At 42.5% G+C, this 20,955-nt stretch overlaps 1 protein-coding gene across 4 annotated transcripts in view; it reads left to right on the forward strand.

Moving 5' to 3' along the window:
• The window catches only part of sez6l (seizure related 6 homolog (mouse)-like), a 105,507-nt gene that overhangs the window by 64,544 nt on the left and 20,008 nt on the right, over positions 1–20,955 (forward strand). For all 4 annotated transcript variants that reach the window (XM_085168134.1, XM_085168135.1, XM_085168136.1 and 1 more), the window contains exons 5-10: positions 7,364–7,549; positions 7,676–7,847; positions 8,164–8,330; positions 8,831–9,025; positions 9,742–9,880; positions 14,810–15,006. In XM_085168134.1, the coding sequence (XP_085024260.1) occupies positions 7,364–7,549; positions 7,676–7,847; positions 8,164–8,330; positions 8,831–9,025; positions 9,742–9,880; positions 14,810–15,006 (1,056 nt within the window). The remainder of the gene's footprint in view (positions 1–7,363; positions 7,550–7,675; positions 7,848–8,163; positions 8,331–8,830; positions 9,026–9,741; positions 9,881–14,809; positions 15,007–20,955) is intronic.

The raw sequence follows: 20,955 nt of genomic DNA on the forward strand, positions 1-20,955 counted from the left end.
GAACACACATGACAGAATGACACAAGAGAAAACGTAAAGAAGAGCAGGAGACGAGACACAGAAGGAAAGAGAGGGAGTAGGGACACAAGAGAGAGGGAGCGAGAGCAAGATGGACACAAAGGGAGACAAAGACATCACTGAGACAACTCTGTTGTCTCAAATATTACATTTCAGTTAAAATTTAAGATATATATTTCTGTTTCATAACATACAGTGACCACTGTCTCAAAGCTTTAGTTATATTTAAGGGCAATATCCCATATCCCCCCCCCAAAATACTAAAAAGATTTGATCCTTGTATGTTTCAGATAAAATGGAAAAATTTTACTGATGCAGTAAATATTCCTTTATTGAATGAGAAAACTGTGCAGTATAATTTACTTAACATGTTGAAGATATCAGAGGACTAAACGGGCTGATGTTAGGTTAAGTGAGTCTAACAGGAAAGAAATGATACAGAAACATGACATCCTTATAAAATACTTTACACACGTTATGAATATATAACTTTTCTTAGTTCTTCAAACCTTTCATTTAAATAAGCTGCATTATTAAAGCTGTCTGTGGTTCCATTTATTTTTCTGCCTTTACCCGTTAGATCCTGTCCTGCAGAACATCAGTGAGTGGTTCCCTGTATGCAGCTGTTTTGTAGTATATGTTGGAGATACCTCTGCAAATACAGGAAACAAATATCTAGAAATTGTTTTAAATGTTTTCACCAGTCTCTCAATTATAGAGAACAGCTGTCTATTCCCCCTTGTTCCCCTTTAAATTTCTCCTGCTGTCTCCTGTTTTTTTCCCTCTTACTCACACACTGCTGAATTTGTCCTGGTGCTTCATCAGGGGTGGAGAGCCTTTGTCTCGTCTCTTATTGTTAGTGTTTATAAAGGATGAGAGCTCTTTTAACTATAAACTTTAGCACAGCATGGTTGAGTCTGTTTCCTCACCACAGTTCACGGGCCAGGTGTTTGGTCCCCGTAAATACACTTAGCTTAAAGAGTGAACCGTATGAATCTTCGGTATGCTAACATTTGTTCCACTGGATATTTTTAGTGAAATAAAAACTCAATACTTAAGTTTACTTTTGGACTGCTTCGGTTCAACCATCCACCATTTTTCCCAAAGAATTTCCTTAACCTTTGATTTTCAATGAATCCTGGGATAGGGTGGACCATGAAGGATACACCGAACCCTTTTCCCAGCTCTGGGGAAAAGGAGGATGCAATTCTGGGCCACATTTGGAGCAGCTTTTGAATTTTGGCAGCCTTTGCTGCCTTGCTGTGACCTAATTGGCCTACAAATGTGGCCTCTGAAGGATGCAGGCCCTGAATTTGGACACAGCCTATGTCTTTAAGACATCCCTGTAATAGAACTAAATGGTGTATGTCATCTAGCTTCATGGATAGATAAAGCTGGGTAAAATCTGCATAGCAATAAAAATGTGTGCTATGACTTCTGTTGGTTGTGACTGTGAACTGTGTGTTGAGGTGAGCCCAAGGATAGTCAGTGTCTTTCAACCTCACACACTACCTCAGGCTCCTTCCACACCAGAGGCAATGTCTATGTCCTAAGAAGTCAGCCTCAGTAGCCGGGGATTTGACTGCCAGGGTCCCTACCCTGGATCACCATAATATGCCACAAGAAACATAATACACCTGACCCCTAGGGTGCCTCCTCTGGGTGGTGGGCCTTCAGGAGGGACTCCCAGTCTACATGTAGTGTATTAGGGGCTGGTCACCTTGAAGTGGACTATACTCTATCACTGGGACTTCAGTGATCCCTCCCACTGTTCAAGCTGACGGGCCCCTTTCTCTATGTTTACTAGGAAAGCTGGCATAGACTGCCAGCTTCTGTGATCTTCCTAATCTTTAAGGTTCATTCATTGAAAGCTAGAGGTGGAAACCACCAGCAAGACCCCAGCAGAGAACAAGTGACAACAGATTGGTTCAGATGAAGTCAGAAACATCATAAAAGGAGGAGCTGTGGGTCAGGTGGGTTTCAAAGTATTTTGTAGATGTGCAGCTACTGGGGGGAGCATAAAGGCACCTAAATGGCACTTCTTGTATGAGATTTGACAATGTGATGTTTAGAAGGATATCAGCTGATCATCAGCTGATTCAAGCTGGCATTGAGGTCAGCTGATTTGATGGGATTGTATTGACCTTCGAAGGTTGCGATGACTGGAAGTGAGGATCTGGTAAATTGGATGGTGTAGTCTATAGCGCTGCTTCTGTAGCTTAGCAACCATGATAGTAGCCGTGTAGGACAGCATGTATGAAGAAAATATTTATTTAATTTTATTCGCTTTACTTTTTCCTGGTAAAAATTGAGATGTTATCAGTCTGGGATGTATGAGAGGCTGAAAAAATACTGTGGCCATGGGCTGCGTACCTTTAGCAAACAGTAATGTTCACTTAAGCTAGTCAACAAGTTTGCTGATGTGTCTTTTGAATTTAAGAGATTTTCATATACTGGTTTTGTTTTCTGTGTACTGGATTTTTTTGGATTTTTCATATACTGGATTTGTTCTCTGTATCCGTTAGTCTTATGTTTTGTATTTTCTAGAGCTTCTTTGTCCTAGTTTCTGGTTCTTGTTTTGTTACGTTTGTTCCCTCCCATGCCTGTCTTTTCTCTCTGTGTCCCATCTTCATAGTCCTGTCCCTGTGCTTTCTCCCTTCATGTTCCTATGTTCATCTCCTATCTATCTCCCTTGTCTTCCTCGTCTGTCATGTCTCTATGTCTGTTTCTCCCCAGTACAAGTGTCAAGCGTTTTATTTTGATAGGCTCCTGTGTTATGTGTATTATGTTTGATTTTGCTTCCCCTGTCTCCTCAGTCAGACTGTGTTCAGCTGTGTCACCGAAGTGTTTCTAAGCAACCCTAATCTCCTGTGTATATCTTATCTGTGTCTCCCTGTGTTCTCTTTAATGTCGTCATTGTTTCCTCTCTAGCAATGTTTTCTTTTCAAGGCTTCGAAACAATCTAACATCCATCTCCACAGTGACATCTTCTGGCCAATTTGGCTATCACTACATCTTGATAATGCTCTTCTGTGAAACAATGATCCAGAAGAGCCATGCACAGTTCCAAACAAAGCTAGTTATTATACCGGACTGTCAGTAATTGTAATCAGCAGATGTTTTGAAGAAATCCTCTCACAAACAAGGAAAGAAAAATAATGAGACTGTAAAAGACAGTAGTGATCAGTGAGTGTGCTTCAACAAAATTCTACATCTGGTAATATTTGTGTTGGTCACAATCAATCAATTTCTAAAGTAAAATATACAAAGAAAAGACTGCAGGGTTTACTATAATAACCACACTGATTTACAGCTGGGGTATTTTTGGCTCTGTTTTTGCTCACAGCCTTGAAACTCTGGATGTGTTTGGATGGCTTTTAAGTTTTTTGGGCATTCATGTCATCAAAATACTAAAAGCTGGCATAGTATTAGGTTTGATTTTAAATTGACTGAAAAACATATATTTAAATAGATTCTTATATAACACGTTTCTACTCCCCCAGAGCACTCAAAGCGCTTTATACAGCATGTCACATGTGGCTATTCATGCAAGCACTTTGTTCTATGCTTTTCACTGCTTCCTAGTTAACATTCACACTCTGATGGCTGCATCAGAGAGCAACTTGGGGTTAGTATCTTGCCCAAGGATACTTGGCATGCAGACTAGGGGAGCCAGGAATTGAACCACTAACCTTCCAATCAGTAGATGACCTGACGTGCACATCTTTAAATCATCCTCTGCTTAGTAGCCTCTGAACTATGGCGAAACTTTCCTGAATTTTTATCTTGTAACACTGGCATGGTGTTTTACTGTGGTGATTTGGTCACAGTGAACCTGCATAACTGCCTGTTGTTGTTTAGATATTCACAAGAGGAGTGTCAGAGGGAATAAAAATAGGAAAGGAAAAAATACATCTGTCATTAAAATTGTTAAGAAATAGATTGCCTGTAATTAATGAATGTGTTTTCATGGTATTAATGTATTCTTTATGGTAACCCAGTATGCGAGTAATGGATTGAATTGAGGATTAAGTCACGTAATGCTGCAAATTACATTCTCTGTTGAAAGTTAAAAAAAAGTTTTAAAAAAATCAGACGATGTCAGAACTGAAAACTCCTGCTTGTTTTATTTTCTCCTTGAAAGCAGAGGTGGTGTTTTATTGAGATATTTAAATGATTTTACAGCACAGTGACCTGCTCTCTCTCTGCTGATAGGAGTGATTGGAGCTCGCCCACCAGTCTCTGTTTCTTGCTTTTTCTCCATTAATAATTCAAATAAGATATTTATATATTATTTATATATCTATATTATGTTTATTTGATTATACTTTGGATTCCAGTGTTTAAGTGATTGCATAGTGTAGTCCAGGGGTTCTTAACCTTTTTTACCTCTGGGCCCAACTTTTCCGCTACAAGAAAACCCAGGGCCCATTCAGATATTAACAATGTATCGAAAAGATTAAAGTTTCTTTTTGTTTGATTTATATTTAATAACTAAATCAAATCTGAACATGCAGATACAACAAAATGCCAAAAAGGTTAACTATTCATGGAACAAATCAAACTGCAAGTAGAAATTGAAAGGCTCAAGTCAGGCTTAATAACACAAAAATAATTAATAATTCAATTTTACTACAGCAAAACAGACAAGAAAATAGGGGAAAATCTAAATTGGATAAATAATGTGGTGATAAAATAAATATATTCAATAATAATTTTCTAAATAATAAATGAATAAGCTTATAAAATTTAAATAAACTGCAAATGAAAATATAGAGTGAATATGAAAGTTGCTTCAGCAGTAAACCTTTTTTCATTGGCAGAACCAGAAGTTAGTCTTTATATTTGAGACAAATGAACAACAACAGTCACAACATCGTTTTGGTAAGCTGCAACTCCCCTTTTATGTTCACCTCTTAATGAGACACTTGACCCTGCCTCTGAGACACAAATCCAGGTCCAGTCTGAGTGGAATGGGGGAAAGGCTCATTCTCAGAGTCGGGCTATGGTCTTGGCTGAGGCCACGATGGAAAATCCTGATTCACACAGATATGTCGTTGTGAATGGGAGAAAGAGTTTCAGAGCTCTCAGTGCCAGACATGGGTACTCCTTTGAGACAGCAATTCAGAAGGAGCCCAGGTCCAGTTTGCCCCACTTCAACTTTAAAGTGCTGTCGGTGGAAACTTCCAGAAGCTGGGACTGCAGATGTGAGGGCAATGCAACATCATTTTCAGCGGGATCCACAGAAAATGGGTCCAAAATCCACATGTGTCCTTCTCTGGGATCCTCAGGGAAATATTCATCGAATATATCAGTTGTGAAAGGTGCTGACAGACAGGGTCACAAAAGTGAAAACATGTCCATCTCTTTTCCTGGGCCCTCTTAGTCCACAAAGCAAGTTTCCTCTTGTAAAGCTTCAACTTTGTCTGCAACAAAAAACATGTTGCTGTTTCTCTCGTCACATGAGATGTTCAACTCGTTCAGCAGTGAAAAAAATGTGACAGAGATAAGCGAGCTTGGCTTAATGATGTGCAAGAGGAGATTTTTTTCCCCGTGAAAAAAGAAGAGACCTTATTCCTCAGTTCAAACAAACACTTCCTCTTGAAAGCCATCTCTCCTCACTGTGGTAGCAGCAGCTGGACACGATCTGCTTCCATGTCCTCACAAAGCTTGGCAAAACATCTGGAGTTATTTTTAATGAAATTGATAGTTTTTACACTTACATCCATCACCTCGTGGAACTCTGGTGACATCTTTTTTGCTGCTGGGCTTTCACTGTGGTCCATTTAGCTTCTGGTGCACGATCAAGAATCTGCCAAATGATGCCATCAATGCACACCCCAACACATTTCTGCCAGTCCAGGTCGTTTTCAGTGAAATAGTTGTCAATGCAGTGGAAACATTCCTGAGCCATGGCTCGTGCTGGTAGCTCTCCACAGAACCGCATATCTTCATGCAAACTGCTGTCCCAGCGATAACGAACAAAAATCTGCAGCAATGCACCATTCGTGACATCAGTGGACTCGTCTAGTTGCAAAGAGAAAATTTTTCTTTCCAGAAGCTGATGCCGTATCTAAGTCTATGTCTGTGATACGGTGGCTCATAGTGTCGTTTGAGAGTAGGATGGTCAGTAGCTTCTTTGCAGCAGCCTCTCTGATCATGTCATGGCACATATGTACAGCGGCAGGCAAAATCAACTCCTCCGCTATAGTGAAAGAATTTTTACTCTGTGCCACAAGTCTGGATACGAGGTAGCTTTTAAAACACATTTAGAGTTGCCAGTCAGTGACACAACACACTGTTTCTGCATTAGCAGCTCCTTTTAATATTTCTCTTGAAATATTTCACTGGATTTCTTGTGAGTGTGGGATGTTTGGTTTCGAAATGGCATTTTAATTTCAAAGGCTTCAGTGCTTCGTTGGATAGCATTAGTCCACACTCCACACATTGGGTCTGCCTTCTTCCATTCACAAACCCATACTTCAGGAAGTCAGAGTTATACTTGTACAAATATTTTGCCTTTTGGGAGGTGGGCTTGCCACTTTCATCTTCATTTTTGCATTTTAAGAGCTTCTCCATATCTTTTGCTAACTGCAAACGGGGTCTCTTCTGTATTGCTATTATGCGCTGCGTTGTCTAACTCGTAGCATGACTATGTAATTTCTTCTTCGTCTTCTTCTGTTTTACTGGCAGTTGGCGACCCATTTGATTGGAGCAAGAAGTTGTACTGTCCACTAGTGGAAGAGAATGTAATTGTTCTGCCGGTTACGCTAGTCGCTTAGAGAATCAATTAGGTAAAACCAGATAATCTTCCATGGCACACCTGATCATTTCTCACGGCACACCTATGTGCCGCAGCACAGTTGCTGGGAAACACCAGTGTGGTTGGGAAACACTGGTCTAGTCTTCACAATCCACAGCAACAATAAAAATGAGAGAGAGGGTATTATTTTCTTTTACATGTGTGTGTAAAAAAATTGAAGCGGTAGTAACAAAAGCATTGTTTCAAGAATTACAAGGCCCAGTCTAAAAGACTGGTTTGTAAAAAATGGAAGTCCTTGCTTCTGGCAGTGCAGCAAACCCGGTCACGTGTGTTCTGCATTTCAGAAGCAAAAGAATCTATAGCAGTAATATGCAGTAAACATATGAATGTAGCAGTAATATTCATAAAAACAAACAAGATTAATCTGATAGCACAAATTTTAAGTAAACCCCCCCCCCCCCCCCCCCCCAAAAGAAGATTGGGCCGCAAAAGGATACACCTTGTCTCATCGTACTAGTCTGAACTAACCTAATGTTACTGTATTAGTACTCACTTACTTCACATTCCTCTGTCCTCATGTAGTCTTCAGGCTGAGTTGCTCCCTGCCAAAGAGACCTCATTTCGGAGATGTATCTGTACTGGACCTGCTCCCTGGAGGGACTGCGCGCTTTCACTGCCACATGGGTTACCACCTGCGTGGGGAACCACTGCTTACCTGCCTTAATGCCTCCTTGCCAGTTTGGAGTGATAAGGAGCCTGTGTGCAGGGGTGAGTGTGTATAGAATGGTTTCTTTACAGTTTTTCTTAAAATTCTGTAGCAAAAAGGATACTTCATTTCATTTTTTGTGAAAGATACTCCACTAACAAATTCAAATTGAATGTTCTGCTCTTCAGCTCTTTGTGGTGGAACAGTAAAGAATGCTACAGTGGGACGAGTGCTCTCCCCATCTCCCCATCATGGCCCTAATGCCACCTTGGATCGCTCCTGCTCCTGGTCCCTTGAAGCACCCAAAGACCAGAGGCTGCATCTCCACCTGGAGAGACTGGCCTTGGGACCAACTGACAGGTAAAAGCAACCATATTGTATGGATGAATATCTGAATAGGCATATCAGGTACAGCTCCAAAGGCCCTAAGGGTCAGATGCAAAATGACTAAAACCAGAAAAGACCGCACAGAGTTGCAGAAAGATCTCAAACTAAACAATTACCACTGGTAATTATCAGTAATTACCACAAAAGATACAAAGATGTACAACAATAAAAATGATCAGATATCTGTTCTTGATATCAGCAGTACTGGCACTGTATTTAATTGGTACTAATTTTTGTATTATCACACACCACTAATCCATTCATTGACACCATCTCTGTATCGCCTTAGGTTGGTGTTGTGGAGTGGGCTGGACGCTGGCTCTGTGGTGCTGTTTGATTCAGGTCGGGGGGGTCAGATACCCTTTGAAGGAGTGATCAGCGAAGGTCCAGCTGTAAGAATCCAGTTCATCACGGATCAGCCCAACCACAACACAGGATTCAATATCCGCTATGAAGGTGCAGAAGCCACTGTAGATCCAGTTGAGCACAAAAATTAAACATGAACTACATTCTTGGAGAGCAGTTCAAACAATTATATTTATAATTAATGCATAATTATGTAAGCAAACAGAAGACCACTGGTAAAAAGACCAGTGTTTATTTTTGCAGATGGACTGTTAATCAGATTTTTAATAGATTGCCAGGAAGCGAGCAGGTTCTTAATCATTATATTAGCCAGCATGTTAGTTGTTTTTGGCAGTCTCAAATAGCCAGAGGATGGAAAAATACCCTTCAAAATGTTTGTCAGTATCAATGAAGAGAAGAAAACAACCAAAGAATAATCTCTATACAATTTATTATAAATGTGTGGTTTAACAGATAATTAATGCAAAAACTATACATCATTTGACATTTAGTTATGGTAAATTGGAGGCGATGTGTCAGGAAAAATCACAGTCAAAAAAGCATAAACATTTTGTTATTCATTTTATAGAGCTTTCTATTTTCTCTTTCAGCTTTCGAACGCGGCCACTGTTATGAGCCATATCTTCAGAATGGAAACTTCACCACCTCCGACCCTCTGTATGGAGTTGGAACAGTGGTTCAGTTTACTTGTGATCCAGGCCACTCCTTAGAGCAAGGTCCCCCTGTGATTGAATGCATCAGTGCCAGAGATCCATACTGGAATGACACTGAGCCTCTGTGCAAAGGTAAAAATTTTCTACAAAAAACCCGAGTTGTACAAGAACAAAAAGGATAAAACGGAGTATTGTACTGAAATGGAAAGTATTTGTACCTCTTTGCCCTTCATTAAGAAGAGACTTCATGACTGATTAGGATAAGACCATAAATGTTCTATTTTTGAGGGTTCTGTCAAAATGCCTTTCACGTCAGATTCAACAGAGCTCCTTAACTACATAACCTTATTTCAACCTGTTTTATCCACCTATTCATGAGTAGGTGTAAAATAATAAATTTGTCATTCGGATATTATTACAATAACTAGAGGTGGTATTTTTTATCCATTTGACATGTAACCCAGGCTAACACACTTTGTTTTCTGCCACATATGATTTCAATTCTTGAATCAAAATCTGCTTTGACCACTTACTGCACTGAACCTCATTACAAAAGAAAACATTAAAATAATGAGCTTAGTCTCAGAGCAGATCATGAAAAACTTATAAAATGTAATTTTTAGATTTTAAGCAATTTTAATGTGTGTGTGTATGTGTGTGTGTGTGTGTGTGTGTGTGTGTGTGTGTGTGTGTGTGTGTGTGTGTCTTCATTCCTGGACATGAATTATATATGACTAAAAAATACATAGACAGAAAAGACATAGTTGTTTAGTAATTCTAGTTCTCAAAACAGGAACTCTCACATTTTCTTCTGCCATATGTCCTTCACCTTCACCTTTCCTCTGCAGCACAGTGTGGAGGTGATTTGTCGGGTCCAGGAGGGTTAATTTTGTCTCCAAACTGGCCAGAATGGTATGGAGAAGGAGAGGACTGCAGCTGGTGGATACATGTTGGCGAGGACAAGCGAGTGCTGCTTGATGTACAACTGTGAGGAAAAACACCAACACACATACATACACACTCATGCACATTAAAACATCTGCTCTCTTCGTCTTGATACATGCTCAATCATCCAGTAAGTAAATCCCCAAAAGTTGATTCTGTTCATCTGGACGTAGCGTTTTGTGGGAGAAACGTTTCGTCATTCATCAAAGTGACTTCTTCAGTCTCAGCTGACTGCAGGTTTCCCCATCCTTATAAACAGTACATTTGCATAATGACTGAAACCAGCCCACTGAAGGAACAATGGGCTGGGAGGTCAGTTCCTTTATCTTAATAATGCAAATGTACTTGTATTGCTCCCTTCTTCTATATCAAAGTTAATTACTTTTTGTGGAGAAGAAAAATTGGTTCTCAAGTCAAGTCAAGTGGCTTTATTGTCATTTTAAACATGTGCAGTGGTACAGTACACAGTGAAACAAGACAGCGTTTCTCCAAGACCATGGTGCTACATATAACAGGCAATCAACACAGGACTACTCTGTACAGTTCTGTGCTGACTACCGAAAGGTAAATGAGGTGTCACAGGATGGTGCCTAACCAATGCCCCAGGTCGATGAGCTCCTCGACCATGAACAGTGGAGTGAGCGCTAGGTTTAACCAAGGGCTTCTGGCAGATACCCTTGTCTGCAGAGTTCAAAGAAAAAACGGCCTTTTCCACTCCGTACGGTTTCTACCACTTCTGTTTGGCTTGTTCCCAGCCACATTCCAGGGCAGGGCTCATGGCCAACACGAAGAAGTGTGTGGTTGGACAAAGGGAGGTACAGTATTTGAGGTATTCTTTGGATGAAGGCAGGTGCATCCACAGATGGATGAAACAGCAACTGTCGAATTCTGTCCCAAGACCATAAAAGGGTTGAGGGGGTCCTTGGGGCTGGCTGGTTACTACCTCCAGTTCATGCCAGGCTTGGCGGACCTGACCAACCCTTGACTGATCTCACCTGAAAGGGTGCAGGTAAAGAAAGCTCTCTGTTGGGAACCCCTGCTCTACACTCCTAACTTCTCCCTACCTTTTATTCTGCAGACGGACACTTTGAACAAAGGGCCGGGGGCCATTTTGTCCCAGCAGGTAAAGGGGTGTCAACTGTCCAGCTGTATACATCATCAGGAAATTGTCACAGTGGGAGGCCAGGTACAGTATGGTGAAGAGAGGTCACCTCTGCTGCTGAGCATAAATTCATCTGCGTCACCACCCCAGAAAAGGCAAGTTAACAGCACCTCAGATTAGAGCCCAGATAAATGCAACAGGGAGATCCAGCAGCAGACAGATCTCTACATCAACTGTTCAGAGGAGACTGTGTAAAACAGCCTTTTTGGTCAAACAGCTGCTAAGAAACTACTACTAAGGAAAAGCAAAAAGCAGAAGAGATATATGTGCTCCTAGAAACACAAAGAATGGACATTAGAAGAGTCTAATGAGTCCAAATTTGAGATCTTTGGTTCCACCCGTGATGTCTTTGTGCAGTGCAGAAAAGGTGAATGGATTGTCTCTATGTGCATGGTTCCCACTGTGAAGCATGGAGAAGGATTTATTCAAAATTGAAGGCACACTGAAACAGGATGTCTACCACAGCATCCTGCAGCAACATGCCATCCCATCTGGTTTGCATTTAGTTGGAACGTCATTTAATTTTAACAAGACAATGACCCAAAATACACCTCCAGGCAGTGTAAGGGCTAACTGACCAAGAAGGACAGTGATTGCGCCAGATGGCCTGGCCTCCACAGTCACCTGACCTAAACCCAATCGAGATGGTTTAGGACGAGATGGACCACAGAGTGAAGGCAAAGGGGCCAGTAAGTGCTCAGCACTATTTCAAGACTGTTGACTTTTGAAAAATGATTTCAGGTGAATACCTCATGCGGGCCATCGAGAGAATGCCAAGAGTGTACAAAGCAGCAATCAAAGCAAAGGGTGGTTATTTTGAAGAATCTAAAATATAAAACATGTTTTGAATTATCCATCCATCTTCATCCGCTTTATCCGGGGCCGGGTCGCGGGGGCAGCAGCCTAAGCAGAGAAGCCCAGACCTCCCTCTCCCCAGCCACCTCCTCCAGCTTATCCGGGGGAACACCAAGGCGTTCCCAGGCCAGCCAAGAGATATAATCTCTCCAGCGTGTCCTGGGTCTGTCCCGGGGCCTCCTCCCGGTGGGACATGAACACCAACCCCAGGAGGCACCCAGGAGGCATCCTTGTCAGATGCCCAAACCACCTCAGCTGGCTCCTTTCGATGTGGAGGAGCCCCTCCCGGGGCTCAGAGTAGAGCCGCCTATCTCCCTTAGCCTATCTCTAAGGGAGAGGCCAGCCACCCTTCGGAGGAAGCTCATTTCTGCCGCTTGTATCCGTGATCTCGTTCTTACGGTCACTACCCACAGCTCGTGGCCATAGGTGAGGGTAGGGACGTAGATCGACCGGTAAATTGAGAGCTTCACTTTTACACTCAGCTCCCTCTTCACCACATGGGACCGGTGCAGCGTCCGCATCACTGTGGCCGCAGCACCAATCCGTCTGTCGATCTCCGGCTCCCTTCTCCCATCACTCACTAACAAGACCCCAAGGTACTTGAACTCCTCCACTTGGGGCAGGAACTTATCCCCGACCTGGAGTGGGCACTCCACCCTTTTCCGGTTGAGAACCATGGCCTCAGATTTGGAGGTGCTGATCCTCATTCCCGCTGCTTCACACTCGGCTGCGAACCGTTCCAGTGCGAGCTGGAGGCCATCACCCGATGAAGCCAACAGAACCACATCATCTGCGAAAAGCAGAGATGAGATTCTGAGGCCACTGAAGTGAAAGCCCTCCGCCACTTGGCTGCGCCTAGAAATCCTGTCCATAAAAATTATGAACAGAATCGGTGACAAAGGGCAGCCCTGGTGGAGCCCATCACACACCGGGAACGAGTCCGACTTATTCCCGCAATGCGAACCAAGCTCTTGCAACGGTTGTATAGGGATCGAATTGCCTCCCACAGGACACCCCGAGGGACACGGTCAAATGCCTTCTCCAAGTCCACAAAACACATGTAGACTGGTTGGGCAAACTCCCATGCACCCTCAAGTATCCTTGAGAGGATAAAGAGCTGGTCCAGTGTTCCACGACCAGGACGAAAACCGCATTGTTCCTCCTGTATCCGAGCGGATGAACTCTCTTTTCCAGCACCCTGGCATAGACTTCCCAGGGAGGCGGAATTATTTCACAGTTTTTTGTTTACTACAAAGTTTCATATGTTCATTAAAGTTTCGATGCCTTCAGTAAGAATCTACAATGTAAATAGTCATGAAAATAAAGAAAAAACATTTTAAATCCAAAATCCTGCTTCGTAGTATAGACCTCTGCCACACCGAATTCTGTCAACTTCAGGGAAGCAGAAAGCAAGCTTTAAACTTTCTGACTTTCTATTTTCTGCAAAAATAGGTTAAATATGGACAGTGGTAAGAACAGCTAGTCTTTTCTGCCAAATCCAGGCCCATGACATCTACCCAGAAAAGTAATCTGTTAACAGTCTAACTGTGCAGCAACTGTTAACTAAGTAATTTAGTAACAGCAAGTTAACTTTAACAAACATTAAATGCTGTCAGCTTTACTGAGAAACAAATTTAAACACACTGATTACAAGTTTTTTTTAATTGTTTCAAAAGAGAACATGATCCTCCAAAATGGTAATAATCCTGCTCTCTGATGCTGTTAAGCCAGTGGTTTCCTCCTACTGGTGAATTAATGTAAATGTTTTCTTTGTTGTTACTTGATTGCTTTAAGTTAACTTATTTATACTACCTATTCAACAAAGCATTTCTTTTTTTTTTTCCCACAAAGACAGCAAAGTGAACCAAAACAAATTCGTTGTTTGTGTGCACAAGCTTGGCCAAATGAAGATTTTTCCTACAGCTAACAATAACTTGGGAAAAACAAGTAAAAAAGTATATATTGTACATGATTTTACAGTGTAAGGTGAAACTGTGTGCACATTAGAAGTAATTTGCAGCGATGTTTTAACCACAGGCCGCACAAAGTAGCATTCAGTGATTTCAAGCAACTGCAGGCAAAATAACTGCTGGCAACATGAGGTAGGAGAGACCCAAGCTAACTTTTCTCAACTTCGAAGATTCCCTCTATGAGAGGGAAGAATAATGTTGATTGACATATGACCTGGTAGTAAATACACTAGTGAATCACCTAGGCAACTAAAGCCTGGATGCAAGTGAGCAGCCATCAACATCAAAGTGCTGTGCAGTGAGTGAACTGTTTCCAGTGTGGATGCAGCTTAAGATAATCAATGTTTAGTTTTCACTTCATGTTCTAACACACAGAAATGTGAGCGGTTTCAGTTTGGTCATGTAACTGTTGACAAAAAAACATCCACTCAAAAACCAGAAACTACTCCTTTCAATTTGTATATAAGTATTGATATTAACAATGAGTTGATACCTGCTCGAGTTAAAGGAATATCTGTAACTCACCAACAGTCCAAAAGCACTATCGTGAAATTAATTTTAAAGTAAATAACTCACCTTAAGTAAGGCTTTACTATTGTTTTATTTAAATTAAGTCATTATACAATTTTCAATTATATAAAAAGGGCCTTGACAAGTTTAATTAAACTCTCTGGCAGCTTTGTTCCAGCTACACTTGTTTTGGTATGCCATATAATATTTTTAGATATTTCAGTATTCAAAGTCTTGCAAACTACATCTTTTCAAAGCCACTGTGGTGTGATCAATCAAACGTGTCTTGGGCAAAAACAGTGCAGTCATGCTTACATACTCCTGTGAATGAATGCAGCATTTAGACTTTGATGTCATTTTGTCTCCCACACAGTCAGCTGTTTGTACAAATGTGTTCTGAATCATTATAACTCATCTTGAACTGATATCATTAGCTATACTGCAGTATTTCTTTCCCTTCCTCCTTGTCTTCAGACTCAACATCAGTGACAGTGACATGCTGACGATCACCGATGGAGATGAGGTCACAACTCGTATTCTGGGACGCTATGTTGGAGGCAGCAGCCCCTTCAAGCTTTCCTCAACGACCCCTGATCTGACTGTGACCTTCCACTCTGACCCAGCGGGGCTTGTCTTCGGCAAGGGGGAAGGCTTTATTATCAACTATATAGGTGACAATAACCGTTTAAGGTCAATTTTTACTTTAAGTGTTAAAAAAAGAGTATAAGCTGCAAAAAAAAATAATCTTAAAATCTACTTATCCATTCATCAATCCATCCATCCATTATCTGCTGCTTATCCAATTTTGGGTCATGGGGGGGGGGGGCATTGGATGTGTACTTATCATAGCAATCTAACATTGGATTCCACACTCAGTTATAGTTCACTATTCACCTCCCCTTAATGGTGCCACATTTGTACGGAAAATTCATTTAGGGTTTAGCAGCATTTTAGCAAGAGTTTTTTACTCTGTAAAAGAAAAGATAATTGGGAAACTTTCTGAAGAAAACCTGGTCTTGTTAGGAGACATTGCAACTATCCCAACTATAGTGGACGGATACTGGATGGAGCAGCTGTCATTTCTAGAAATCTGGCCACATTTATTAAAGCCCCAAAACTTTAAAAAACTGCTAAAAAATTAGAGCATCCCACTATTCATCACTGAATCGACACCATTTATATTTATACCATACCATATACCATACCATATTTACTTAGATTCTTTTTCTCTAATCAATCTTTCTGAGTTAACTTCAGTAATTATTTCCTCCAAACCATCATGTCTCTTAGACCCCATTCCTACCAGACAGCTCATTGAAGTCCTGCCATTAGTTAATGCTTCAATCTTAAATATTATCAGTCTATCTCTTTTAATCCTGAAAAAGTTTATTCTGTTCATCTGGACGTAGCATGTTCAGTTGGAGAAATGTTTTGTCACTCATTCAAATGACTTCCCACATAGCAAGCAGGTCTGGCCCAGATCTGGTATCAAGCCGGCACTGCTGGCTGACTTCTGGCATGATAAGACGTATGTCATCCAGATATGGGCCAGGCCTGGCATAGGTGGCACTGTCTATGTGATGGCATGCCACATCTGGTTCGATTGTGGTTTGGTTTATGTGGCCCAGGCTTATAGAAAACAGGCCTGGCCCGGATCTGGCATCAAGCTGGTACTTCTGACTGACTGGTGTCATGGCAGAGTGTATGTCAACCAGATATGGGTCAAGTCTGGCAATGATGCACTATTTATGTTCCTTTTTTCCTATTTTAGTTAGAAGACCCAAATGCCATGTTGCAATACTATACTGCTATGGTAGCCAATGTTTCAAATGCAGGTTTTGACAGGTTTGTGAGTGTACACTTTATCCAAATCTAGTGAGGGTTTACTCACCTTTGCCAGTGGGTGGCTGTAGCTCAGGCGGTAGAGCAGGTCACCTATTGATCGGAAGGTTAGTGGTTCGATCCTTGGCTCCTCCAATCTGCATGGCATGAATGTGTATGAATGTAGTTAGGAAGCACTGAGTTAAGAGAAAGTGTGTGATTTGGTGAATGTGGCATGATGTATAAAGCACTTTGAGTAATCTGGTAGAGTTGAAAAACGCTATATAAGAATCAGTCCATTCACTGGCTGAACAGAGTTTGGTCATGTTCCTTTTTTACTACTATGCACATGTTATTATTACATGGTTTAATTAAGGTACACATTAGGCTGACATCTGGGGCCAGAGCTGAAACCGTTCTGGGCCAGCATTGTGTCTGCAACTGGCCCGTGGCTGCACACAACTTACACATGGCCCACATACCGGAAAGAATGACGACCCTTTGATGGCCCAGACCAGGTTTGCCAGAGGTAATCCACACATGGGCCAGCAAAGGACCACCAGTGTGTCTGCAACTGGCCTTGTGCTGGCCAATGTGTGGGCCACCTTTGGCAAACCAGATCTGGGCCACCAATGGGCCATCATTCTTTCCGGTATGTGGGCCATGTGTAAGCACACTGTGTGGGCCAGATCTGGGCCATACCAATTTTGCTATGTGGGTTCAGTCTCAGCTGACTGCAGGTTTCTCCAACCTTTAAAACAGTACATTTGCACATTGACTGGAACTAGCATTCCCGATGAACAATGGGCTGTGAGGTCAGTTCCTTCATTAATATGCAAATTGTTATGGCCACTGATCAACAACCAGTACTCAAATATCATTAATCAATGACAATGATCAATGGCCATGAGTACCAGAGTTGGGGAATGGCTGCTATCACAGCATTGTAAGATTGTGAAAGATGTATTCTTAGGCCCTCTCCTCGATTCAGAGACGTTTTTTCCCTTTTCATGTAAGTGGCCTCCTTGACCCTTCCCAAACCAGCAGGATGTGTACATTCTCATCACTGAAAGAGTGGCCACTGGCCTGTAGGTTTGAATATGCTGTGTCCTTGCCTCACAAGTTAGCTCTTCTATGTTCTGCCATCCGCTTAGCCAGAGGTTGTTTGTCTTCCCTGATAACTATATCATGGCAATCGAGAATAGAAGAATAGAATAATCCTTTAATTGTCCCACAAGGGGAAATTTGGTTGTAACAGCAGCCAAAAAGACAAACAGTACACAGGACACGGAACAGAAACGTACACAATTTTTCTTACATATTTACATTAAGGACAATGGTTACTATAAACAGAGAGTACTGTACAGTTATTAAATTAAATAAAAATAGTTACAGGTAAGAGGCAAACAAGGTTGTAGTGCGAATTGGTTAAGTAATTAACTTATTGCAGTTACAGCGCAGATGTATCAATGATTTATCTATGTATCTATGTTTGTTGGGAGCAGTTCAGATTGTACAGCCTGACAGCCGCAGGGAGGAAGGACCTGTGGAAACGCTCCTTCATGCATCTAGGATGCAGCAGTCTGTCACTGAAGGAGCTCTGCAGTTCAGCAACATCTACATGCATGGGGTGGGAGACTCTGTCCATCAGAGATGTTATTTTGGCCAGAGTCCTTCTGTCTCCCACCACCTGCACTGGGTCCAGGGTGCATCCCAGAACAGAGCTGGCCTTCCTGATGAGTTTATCCAACCTCTTCCTCTCAGCTGCCGATAAACTGCTGCTCCAACATACCACACTGTAAAAAATGACAGATTCCACCACAGAGTCATAGAAGGTCTTTAAAAGCGCTCCCTGGACTCCAAATGACCTCAGCCACCTCAGCAGGTAGAGTCTGCTCTGACCCTTCCTGTAAAGAGCATCAGTGTTGTGGCTCCAGTCCAGTTTATTATTCAGGTGAACACCCAGGTACCTATAAGAGTCCACTATCTCAATGTCCACTCCCTGGATGTTCACCGGTGTCAGTGTGGTGGGTCTGCGTCTCCGGAAGTCCACCACCAACTCCTTCGTTTTCCCGGCGTTGATCAGCAGGTGGTTCTGCTGACACCAGTCAACAAAGTCCAGAGTCCACTGTCTGTACTCTGAGTCGTCCTCACCTGTGATGAGGCCGACTATGGCAGAATCGTCAGAGAACTTCTGTAGGTGGCAGCGTGGGGAGTTGATGGAGAAGTCTGCAGTGTAGAGGGTGAAGAGCGTGTCAGAGACACAGCCCTGTGACCTCACATACTGTGGGCGTCCTGTGAGGTAGTCCAGTATCCACTGGGACATGTGGTGGTCCACTCCTGATAGCTCCAGCTTGTCTCTCAGAAGTCGTGGCTGGATGGTGTTAAAAGCACTGGAGAAATCAAAGAACATGATCCTCACAGTGCTTCTAGGCTTCTCCAGGTGAGTCAGAGCTCGGTGCAGGAGGTAGATGATGGCGTCCTCCATGGTACCTCGCTGGTAAGCAAACTGCAACGGGTCCAATGAAGACCTCACCAGGGGGCGCAGATGGTTTAGAACCAACCTCTCGAGGGTCTTCATCAGATGCGATGTCAGGGCTACCGGCCTGTAGCTGCTGAGGTCCTTGGGATGGGAGGTCTTTGGTACCGGTACCAGTACCAATCCTCCTGGCACTTAACACTGTACACTATATTGTTCTGTTGGTGCCAGGGGACGGGTTCCATGCGGTTGTCCAATTTTTTGGCACAGTGTGTTTTGGGGTTTAAAAGCCACAGAGATACTGTGTTTAGATACAATGCGTCTCAATTGTTACCATACTCCTGACACATAAGGGATCAGTAAGGGTTTTCACTTAGGCTGTCATGGTCCTGGGTCTGGTGACCCAGAGTTCATGTGTTTTTGAGTTTTTGTTAATATTCCAATGTCATTCATGGTTTTTGTTCTCTTTATGGGTTTTGTGCTTATCTATAGTTTATAGTCTTTAGGGTGATCATGCAGGCTATCCACCAAGCTTGGTTTTCTGTTCTTTGTTTGTGATTAAAGAATGTTAGCTACCACTCACCACTTGTCTGCAGGCTTTATTTAATGGAAAACTTCCACAACACCCCATTCTTGGAGTTAAGCTTGTGTGCCTTTGTCTGCTTTTTCATATTTGTTGTGCTTCCAGTTTTATTTTGATGGTCCTTGTTCTGCGTAAAATGTATTCAGTTTTGCTTTCCCTTTGTCTCCTTATGTCAGATTAGTCCCCGGCTCTGTTCCAACCTGTTCCCCATCCTCTTGTTATCCTGTGTATTTAATCCCTCAGTCTACCTCTATTTGTTGTCGTATTTTAGACGTTAGTGGTATGTCCAGTCATTAGTGGCCAGTCAGGAGTGTCTTAGTTCTACTTTATGTTTGGTTTGTTTATTTAGTATTCATGTATTTTGTTTTTTAGTTAATTTTTCCTAGCAAATAAAGCTGCTGCTTTGAGTTAAGTTTTCCATCTGAGAGTCCTGCGTTTGGGTCCTAACCTAGCCTGCCACACAGCTTACCACACAGCTCACCACATAGGTAGCAGTTGTCCTTCTTCTCTGCTGGATTGCCTGGAGCTTTCTTTAGGCGCCTTCCCAGCTTTGATTAATGCCCAGCTTGAATAACCACATTTACTCAGAGCCTTCTTAATATGATGTTCTTCTGCTTCCCTGGCCGCTGTATCTGTGGGGATCGTGTTCGCTCTCTGTTGTAGTGTCCTGATGACACCCAGTTTGTGTTCCACTGGATGATGGATAAAACCAGCAGTCAAGGCAGATTGGAATTCTTGTGCAGAGGTCTCTTAGTCATAGTAAGCATGTTAGAAAAACAATACAGAAACAATACAATGCTAATATAAATTGTAAATTCTAAATTATACCCCCTTTACAAGAGGGGTGGAAGTATATTCCCAAGAGTCTAATTATACACACACACACACACACACACACATATATATATATATATATATATATATATATATATATATATATAAACACCCAGCACGCCCCTGCGGGCGGTTTATCCTTCAAGCTCGGGTCCTCTACCAGAGGCCTGGGAGCTTGAGGGTCCTGCGCAGTATCTTAGCTGTTCCCAGGACTGCGCTCTTCTGGACAGAGATCTCCGATGTTGTTCCCGGGATCTGCTGGAGCCACTCGCCTAGCTTGGGAGTCACCGCACCTAGTGCTCCGATTACCACGGGGACCACTGTTATCTTCACCCTCCACATCCTCTCAAGCTCTTCTCTGAGCCCTTGGTATTTCTCCAGCTTCTCGTGTTCCTTCTTCCTGATATTGCTGTCATTCGGAACCGCTGCATCGATCACTACGGCCGTCTTCTCTGTTTGTCTACCACCACTATGTCCGGTTGGTTAGCCACCACTATTTTGTCCGTCTGTATCTGGAAGTCCCACAGGATCTTAGCTCGGTCATTCTCCACCACCCTTGGGGGCATTTCCCATTTTGACCTCGGAACTTCCAGGTTATACTCGGCACAGATGTTCCTGTACACTATGCCGCTGGTTATGGCGTTCCATGTATGCCTTGCCTGCTAGCATCTTGCACCCTGCTGTTATGTGCTGGATTGTCTCTGGGGCATCTTTACACAGCCTGCACCTGGGGTCTTGCCTGGTGTGATAGACCCCAGCCTCTATGGATCTTGTACTCAGAGCTTGTTCTTGTGCTGCCATGATTAGTGCCTCTGTGCTATCTTTCAGTCCAGTTTTGTCCAGCCACTGGTAGGATTTCTGGATATCAGCCACCTCCTCTATCTGCCGGTGGTACATACCGTG

The sequence above is a fragment of the Neolamprologus multifasciatus genome, chromosome 7 (assembly GCF_963576455.1).
Source record: "Neolamprologus multifasciatus chromosome 7, fNeoMul1.2, whole genome shotgun sequence".
In the NCBI taxonomy this organism is placed as follows: Eukaryota; Metazoa; Chordata; class Actinopteri; order Cichliformes; family Cichlidae; genus Neolamprologus; species Neolamprologus multifasciatus.